The 8,436-nt window shown below is 39.2% G+C and overlaps 1 protein-coding gene across 7 annotated transcripts in view; it reads left to right on the top strand.

The window, feature by feature from the left end:
* Positions 1-2: 2 nt before the first annotated feature.
* Positions 3-8,436, top strand: part of SCLT1 (sodium channel and clathrin linker 1) — a 214,735-nt gene continuing 206,301 nt past the window's right edge. For 5 of the 7 annotated variants that reach the window (XM_063705543.1, XM_063705544.1, XM_019025993.4 and 2 more), the window contains exon 1: positions 409-542. In XM_063705543.1, the coding sequence (XP_063561613.1) occupies positions 509-542 (34 nt within the window). In that variant the 5' untranslated portion in view covers positions 409-508. Of the gene's footprint in view, positions 543-8,436 lie in introns of all 7 variants that reach the window. The other 2 variants (XM_019025990.4, XM_063705542.1) reach the window with 2 other exon arrangements.

Genomic DNA, 8,436 nt, shown 5'->3' with positions numbered 1-8,436 from the left:
ACGCAAGAGGCGTCACCGTCTCCAAGGAGTGGTCCGGGGCACCGGTTTCAAAGTCGCAGGGCGGGCCGAGTGGACTTCCGCTGCTGGCCTGGGGCTTCCCAGCCGTCTTGGCGTCGTCCTCTCCAACCCCCGCAGCTCCGCGTAGAACGCCGCTCTCAGGCTGCCGTCAAGCTCCCGCGGCACTCTCCTAGGTGGCCCGACGAGACCCAGAGTGACCCGCGGGACGCCTGTATCGACCGCGTCCTCTTCCCACCAGCGTGGGATTCGGTTGAACGTGGAGTCCCCAGCAATCTTCAGTCTCTCACCAGGGCCAGGGACTCGTCTGGGGCGCGGGGGAAAGAAGCGTGGCGGGGCTGTAGATGCCGCGTGAGTAGGATGCAGATTGCACCGCTGGAGCGCTTGACAACCAACCGAGCGTTGGCTTAGTTTTGTTTTCCCGCACAGCAAGCTCTCTGTCTTTCAGAGGAAGGTAAAGGTGGTGAAAGCTCCAAACTAAAATTGTATCGAAATGGCTGCAGAAATCGACTTTCTGAGAGAGCAAAGTAAGCTCCATGTTTTTTTGAGACTTCATATACAATGTTTAATATCGTCGTCGTTGACCGACAAATCTTTTTTGAATGCTGGTTGGGTACATTTAAATTGGTAAAGAGTTAAAGAAGTTAGTTGCAGGAAAAAAAAAAAAAAAGCTTGATGTTATACGTGAGGATGTGTGTATATTTAAGCAGAACCGTGTGGTAGTACTTGTAGCTTACACAGAATTCTACTAGACGCTAAACATGTTTGTTATGCTCCTCTCGTGCTCTGAAGATTAGAAGGCTAATGGCCAGCAGGAGTTTCCAAGTGTGCATTTAAAATCTAGGGGCACAGCTCTCTGGCCATTTATTAAAAAGATGTTTATTGAACTCCTGTTTCTATTATGTACCAGACACTATGGAAGAACAGCTGCTGCAAAGATAAACAGGACAGTTTTTACCTCCAAGAATTTAATTTGGGGAGGGAAATGTATTCCAAAATATATTGAAGTGGCAGCAACTGCTGGCTCTTTTGCCACAGTCTCATAGGGTTGTTGGAAAGATTAAATGAATATTAAAATATGTAAAGGATTTAGAATAGTATCTGATACATTGTGTTAAAACAAATATTAACTATTACACGATTATTATTAAAATATGTTCAAGGAAGGTGCTATTGGGCTGAAACAAATATGAATTTGTACATATTTGTACAAATATGAATTTACTATATGAAAAACTCTAGGCATCCCAAATAGAACAATATTTGTGACACTGAGGGGATTAGGAATATGCTTTGTTAAAGACGTGCAATACGGCTGGTTTGAGTGTAATATTGATGTAAATTGAATTGGAATATTTATATAGGGAAATGGCAAGTGCAGTCGAAGGCGTAGAAAGGGGCTGGATGGTGAAGGGCCCTGTCTTCTCTGTGCTAAGGAGTTTGGACCATTGCATGGGTTATAGGAATTCAATTGAGAGTGGCATGATCAAATTGTAATTTAGAAGGCCCGGTCTGATTTTCACGGGGAATATGCATTATAGCAGAGTGCAGTTAGTTGTCTACTGTCATCATTCAGGTAAGAAGTAAACTAAGTTGGGCACAGGGAGACTGGAGATCAGGGGATTTGAGAGAAAGAGGTAGAGAGCAACTTAGTTTTTGCTTGAGCAACGGGGAAGTTAGGAAAAAGGTAGTAAGTTCCGTTTTGGTAGCATTATAGACCAGTGGTTAAGAACTCAGTCAGCCTCTGGATTTAGTCTGTCTGGGCTCACAGCCTACCTCTTTCCAGGTCTGTGACCTCGAGCAAGTTTCCTAGCTTTTCTGCACCTCAGTTTTCTCATTTATATAATGAGTATAAGAACACAAGAATCCTCTTGAAGTTGTGAGACTTAAATGAGATGATGAAAAAGCATTGAGCATAGTGTCTGGCACATATTAAGTGCATGGTATATGTTATCTAAAATAATTAATGACACTATAATGACACAATAACGTTAGCATTATTTCTTAGGTTTGCAGTGGGAATATCCCCACCCCATAAGAACAGCTAACTGGCCACCGTAAGAGTAGTGTGGGACGGGAATTGGTTGATGAGGAGTTTGGCTAGAGTCAGGATAGTACTTGAGGCGGTCAGAAACTATTAATTTTATAAGAATGATCCAGCCAGAATTCTTAGATAAAACTGAGATCCAAATACCAGGCGAAAACAAATAAGACAACTGAAGCATAGTAACATTTTTTGAAAAATGAGTGGTATTTAATAGTTCCACGGAAGACAAGTGGAGTGCAAGAAGGAAATCTCAAGCAGAAGGAGCAGAAGAAGGAATGGTTCAAAGGCTTAAAATAACTGATTTTATTCAGGAAATCGGAGCATAGAATGGTAGCGTTTGCATGAAGAGATAAGAATGAGAGTTGAGTGTCTGTGTCGCTCTCCTTTTTTCTTTAACCGGATTTTGCATGCCATTTGAAGGTGGTGGGTTATTCCATTAAGTGACCCACCTAAATACCAGCCCAGATAAAGATAGATGGCTTGCCTTCTTTCCACCTGCCTCTGACTTTTTCTACACTGATTTCTGTTGATCTTGATTGTCTCTTTGTTCCGTTTGGATTTGGGAGCCCAGGTCAAGACCATTTGTTTTGGTACTTCTCAGCTCATGTTTTGGTACTTCTCAACTCATGTTTGGTACTTCTCAACTCTCATGTCCCCACATGACATTTCCTCTGATAATTACTATTTCAGCTTTACATATCATAACGACAGGCAACTCCACACTCAACCAGGCTACTAGTAGAGTAAGCTTGTAGCATATTTGCTGTGCACCGTTCTTCCACCTTTGTCTGGGAAAGATCAGTTAAGTTTTTAGGAACCTGTTCAAAGAGGTACTTGTATTATCAATCTAAGGAACTAAGAATTCATTCATTAGTGGGGTGTGAGACTCACTGGCAGAGTGGTGATGGACTCATTTTTTCTTTTCATTCTCAATAGTGTTGGAACCAAACATTTTTAATTTTGATGAAATTTAATTCATCAATTTGTTCTTTTATGAATTGTGTTTTTGGTGTCATAAAAGAAATCATTGCCTAACCCAAGGCTGCAAAGATTTCTTCTATGTTTTCTTCTAGGAGTTTTATAGTTTTAGGTTTTACATTTAGATCTGTGGTTCATACAGTTAAATTTTATACAAGGCATGAGGTAAGGATCCAGGCCACTTTCTTGCATTGGATGCCCAATTGGAAAAACTACCCTTTCTCCATTGAATTACCTTTGCTCCTTTGCAGTTGTTTATATATGTATGGATCTATTAATGAACTCTATTCTTTTCCACTGATTTATTTGTCTGTCTGGACACCAGTACCCCACTGTCTTAATTATTGCAGCTTTATAGTAAGTTTTAAAATAAAATTGGTTCTTCTTTACATCATTGATGTGTCTTTTTAAATTTTCTCAGCTATACTTTGTAGTTTTTAATATTTAGGTTTTGCACATCTTTTGTTAGATTTATGCCTATGTATTGAAATTTTTGATACTACTGTAAATGGTGTTATTCTTTTACTTTCAGTTTCTGATTTTCGTTGCTAGTATGTAGACATAACATTTCTTTTTTATTATTATACTTTAAGTTCTGGGGTACATGTGCAGAACATGCAGTTTTGTTACATAGGTATACTCATGCCATGGTGGTTTGCTGCACCCATCAACCGGTCACCTGCATTAGGTATTTCTCCTAATGCTATCCCTCCCTTAGTCCCCCACTCCCCAACAGGCCCCGGTGTGTGGTGTTCCCCTCCCTGTGTCCACGTGTTCTCCTTGTTCAGCTCCGACTTATGAGTGAGAATATGCAGTGTTTGGTTTTCTGTTCTTGTGATAGTTTGCTGAGAATGATGGTTTCCAGCTTCATCCATGTCCCAGCAAAGGACATGAACTTATCTTTTTCTATGGCTGCATAATAGTCCATGGTGTATATGTGCCACATTTCCTTTATCCAGTCTATCATTGATGGACATTTGGGTTTGTTCCAAGTCTTTGCTGTTGTGAATAGTTCCGCATTAAACATACATGTGCATGTGTCTTTATGGTAGAATGATTTCTGATTCTTTGGGTATATACCCAGTAATGGGATTGCTGGGTCAAATGGTATTTCTGGTTCCAGATCCTTGAGGAATCGCCACACTGTCTTCCACAATGGTTGAACTAATTTACACTCCCACCAACAGTGTAAAAGCATTCCTATTTCTCCACATCCTCTCCAGCATCTGTTTTTTCCTGACTTTTTGATGATTGCCATTCTAACTGGTGTGAGATGGTATCTCATTGTGGTTTTGATTTGCATTTCTCTGATGGCCAGTGATGATGAGCATTTTTTCATGTGTTTGTTGGCTGCATAAATATCTTCTTTTGAGAAGCGTTTGTTTATATCCTTTGCCCACTTTTTGATGGGATCGTTTGCTTTTCTCTTGTAAATTTGCTTAAGTTCTTTGTAGATTGTGGGTAGGATCTGACCTTTGTCAGATGGATAGATTGCAAAAATTTTCTTCCATTCTGTAGGTTGTCTGTTCATTCTGATGATAGTTTCTTTTGCTGTGTAGAAGCTCTTCAGTTTAATTAGACCCTATTTGTCAGTTTTGGCTTTTTTTGCCATTGCTTTTGGTGTTTTAGACATTAAGTCTTTGCCCATGCCTGTGTACTGAATGGTATTGCCTAGGTTTTCTTCTAGGGTTTTTATAGTTTTAGGTCTTACATTTAAGTGTTTAATCCATCTTGAGTTGATTTTTGTATGAGGTGTAAGGAAAGGGTCCAGTTTCAGTTTTCTGCATATGGCTAGCCAGTTTTCCCAGCACCATTTATTAAATAGGGAATCTTTTCCCCATTGCTTGTTTGTGTCAGGTTTGTCAAAGATCAGATGGCTGTAGATGTGTGGTGAGAAATAACGTTCTTTAATATTCTGCTCTGCAGCCTTGCCAAACTCATTCATTAGCTCTAGTAGTTTTGTAGAGTCTGTCAGTAGTTTTATGTAGATAATCTTGTAATCTGAAAATAAAAAGTTTTATTTCTTTTCAATTTGGATGCCTTTCATTTCTTTTTCTCACCTTATTGCAGTGGCTAGAATCTCTGGTACAGTATTGAACAGAAGTGGTGGGAATACACATCCATATCCTGTTCCTGATCTTATGGGGAAGGCATTTGTCTTTCAGAGTTAGGTATGATACTAATTGTAGGTTTTTCATAGATGTTCTTATGTTGAGAATGTTCCTTTCTATTCTTAATTTGCTGAGAGTTTTTATCAAAGTGGATGCTGGATTTTTAAAAATGCTGTTCTGCATCCATTGAGATTATCAGATATTTTTTCATTTTTTGTTTGTTAATAATTACATTGATGAATTTCAAATGTTAAAACCACCTTGCCTTTCTGGGATAAATTCCACTTGCTCATGATGTATAATCCTTTTTCTATATTGTTAAATTTTATTTTATAAATGTTTGTTTAAAATTTTAGTGTGTTCAGCTTTTTTTTTTCTTTTTGGGATGGGATCTTCCTCTATTGCCCAGGCTGGAGTGCAGTGGCACAATCACGGCTCTTTGCAGCCTCAACCTCCTGGGCTCAAGTGATCCTTCTGCCTCAGCCTCCTGAGTAGCTGGGACTACAGGCACATGCCACCATATCTGGCTAATTTTTTTTTCTTTTTGTAGAGATAGGGTCTCCCTATGTTTCCCAGGCTTGTCTTGAACTCCTGGGCTCAAGTGATCGTCTTGCCTCCCAAAGTGCTAGGATTATAGGCATGAGCTATCATGCCCAACCTATGAAGGTTTTTTGCTTTTCTTTTTTTTCTTCCTTTTTTTTTTTTTTTTTAACTTGCGCAAGGGTCTCACTGTCACCCAGGCTGGAGTTAATGGTACACTAGTAGCTCACTACAACCTTGAACTCCTAGGCTGAAGCCCTCCACCTGCCTCAGCCTCTTGAGTAGCTAGGACTATAGGCATGTGCCACTGCACCTGGCTAATATTTTTATTTTTTATTTTTTGTAGAAGCTGGGTCTCCCTTTGTCACCCAGGCTGGTCTTGAACTCCTGGCTTTAGGCAATCCTCCCACCTCAGCCTTTTAAAGTGCCTTTTTTTTTTTTTCCTTCCCAATATTTTTGCCTGGTTTTAGTATCAGGTAATGCCAGCCTCATAGAATTACTTGGAAAATATTTTGTACTCTTCAACTTTCTGTAAGAGTATGTATAAAATGATACTATTTCTTCCTTGAATATTTGATAGAATTCACCAGTGAAGCCAACTGGACCTGAAGTTTTCTTTGTGGAAAGGTTTTAAAATACAAACTCAATTTATTTAATAAATAAAGAGCTGTTCAGTACTCTGTATAGTACTCAAGAAGAACCTCTGCAGGTCTCACATTCCCTAGGGTTCTTTCTCTGTGCAGTCTTCTATCCTTTGTCCTGCCAATTCTAGTTCACTTAATCTCCACTACTTCTCAGCTCCACCTCTTAATAAGAGTCCAGTGGTCTCCACTTGGATTTCCTCCCTCCGTGTCATGGCCCTGGAAAGTCTCTTAAGTCATTAAGGTGGGGCAATCATAGGGCTTACCTCATTTGTTTCTTGTCTCTGATTATCATTGTCTGATGTCTGGTGTACTTTAAGGTATTGATGATTTTTTTGCTTGCTTTTTCGTGTGTGTCAGGCAGAAAAGTGGTCCATGTTATTTCTTCTTGAGTATAAGCAGAAGTCCTATTCAAGTTGCCCTACTTTTTGATGTCTTAAACTCAAGTATCTTACTCCTACTGTAACTGTTCTTTGACCTCCTCAGACCTCTATCCTTTGAGCCCTTCATTTTCTTTACCACCTTGACTGCTTCCCAGTTTTTTTTACTGGTGTCTTTTACAGGCTGTAACCATTGCCCATTAGTCCTTCTGCGCTTGTCAGTAATCTTAATATGATTATACCCCTGCTTTTCTATAGCTGATGCCCAGTAACACCTCATGCCATGATTGGTTGGTTTGCCTTTACAGTTCTCATACCAAATGCTGTTTAGTACCTATAGATAGCTGAACCCTCTGGATAAGTGCCTTCACAAAGTCAAGGTTAACAGAGCTAGTAGGTGACTGAGCTGGGATTTGAACCCAGGCAGTCTAGTTTCAGTGTCTCTTTTCTTAACTGCTACACAAAAAGCATACTTGCAAGAAAGGAAAACTGTAAACCTGTTTCACTTATGCATGTTGGAACTAAAATCCAAAATAAAATATTAGCAAATTGAAACTAACAACGAATGTGTATGTGTGTGTATATATATATACATACATACACCAGCATCTTCATATATCCAGGAAACGCAAATTAAACAAGCGAGATAAGTACTTGTAGAATGAAGGAAATAATAACATTTAAGTTACAGTAAAATTTTCTCCAGATTATAGTCAATCTATGAAGATTGAAAGTGTTTCCCTCATTATTAATACATAATTTACTTCTTATCCTATTTTAATTACTGAGGACACAGATCTAGTTTTTTTCTTAATTGAAAACTCTGTCAGGGGAAAAAAAAGAGGTTTGTATTGTGACTAATTTTTTGTTTTGAGTTTTTCTTTTTTTAAAATTTATCTTTTAAGTTCGGGGTGCATGTGCAAGTTTGTTATATAGGTAAACTTGTGTCATGGGCATTTGTTGTGCAGATTATTTTGTCACCCAGGTATTAAGCCTAATACCCATTAGTTACTTGTCCTGATCCTCTCCCTCCTCCCACCCTTCACCCTCCAATAGGGCACCGTGTGTGTTGGTCCCCTCCGTGTGTTCTCATCATTTAGCTCCCACTTATAATTGAGAACATGCCGTACTTGGTTTTCTGCTCCTGCATTAGTTTGCTAAGGATAATGGCCTCCAGCTCCATCCATGTTCCTGCAAAGGACATGATCTTGTTCTTCTTTATGGCTGCATAGTATTCCATGGTATACATGTACCACATTTTCTTTAGCCAGTCCACCACTGATAGGCATTAAGGTTGATTTCATGTCTTTACTCTTGTGAATAGTGTTGCAATGGACATACATGCTCATGTGTCTTTGTGGTAGAATGATTTATATTCCTTTGGGTGTATACTCAGTAATGGGATTAAAGGGTCGAATGGTATTTCTGTCTTTAGGTGTTTGAGGAATCACCACACTCTCTTCCACAATGGTTGAACTAATTTACATTCCCACCAAAATGTATAAATGTTCCTTTTTCTCCACAACTTCACCAGCATCTGTTATTTTTTGACTTTTTAATAATAGCTATTCTAACTGGTGTGAGATAGTATCTCACTGTGGTTTTGATTTACATTTCTCTAATGATCAGTGATGTTGAGCTTTTTTTCATATGCTTGCTGACCGCATATATGTCTTCTTTTAAAAGGTGTCTGTTCATGAGCTTTGCCCACTTTTTAATGGGAT

Source organism: Gorilla gorilla, chromosome 3, assembly GCF_029281585.2.
Source record: "Gorilla gorilla gorilla isolate KB3781 chromosome 3, NHGRI_mGorGor1-v2.1_pri, whole genome shotgun sequence".
Lineage (NCBI taxonomy): Eukaryota > Metazoa > Chordata > Mammalia > Primates > Hominidae > Gorilla > Gorilla gorilla.
Note: the sequence above shows the minus strand (reverse complement) of the source record. Positions and strands in the feature narration are given on the sequence as shown.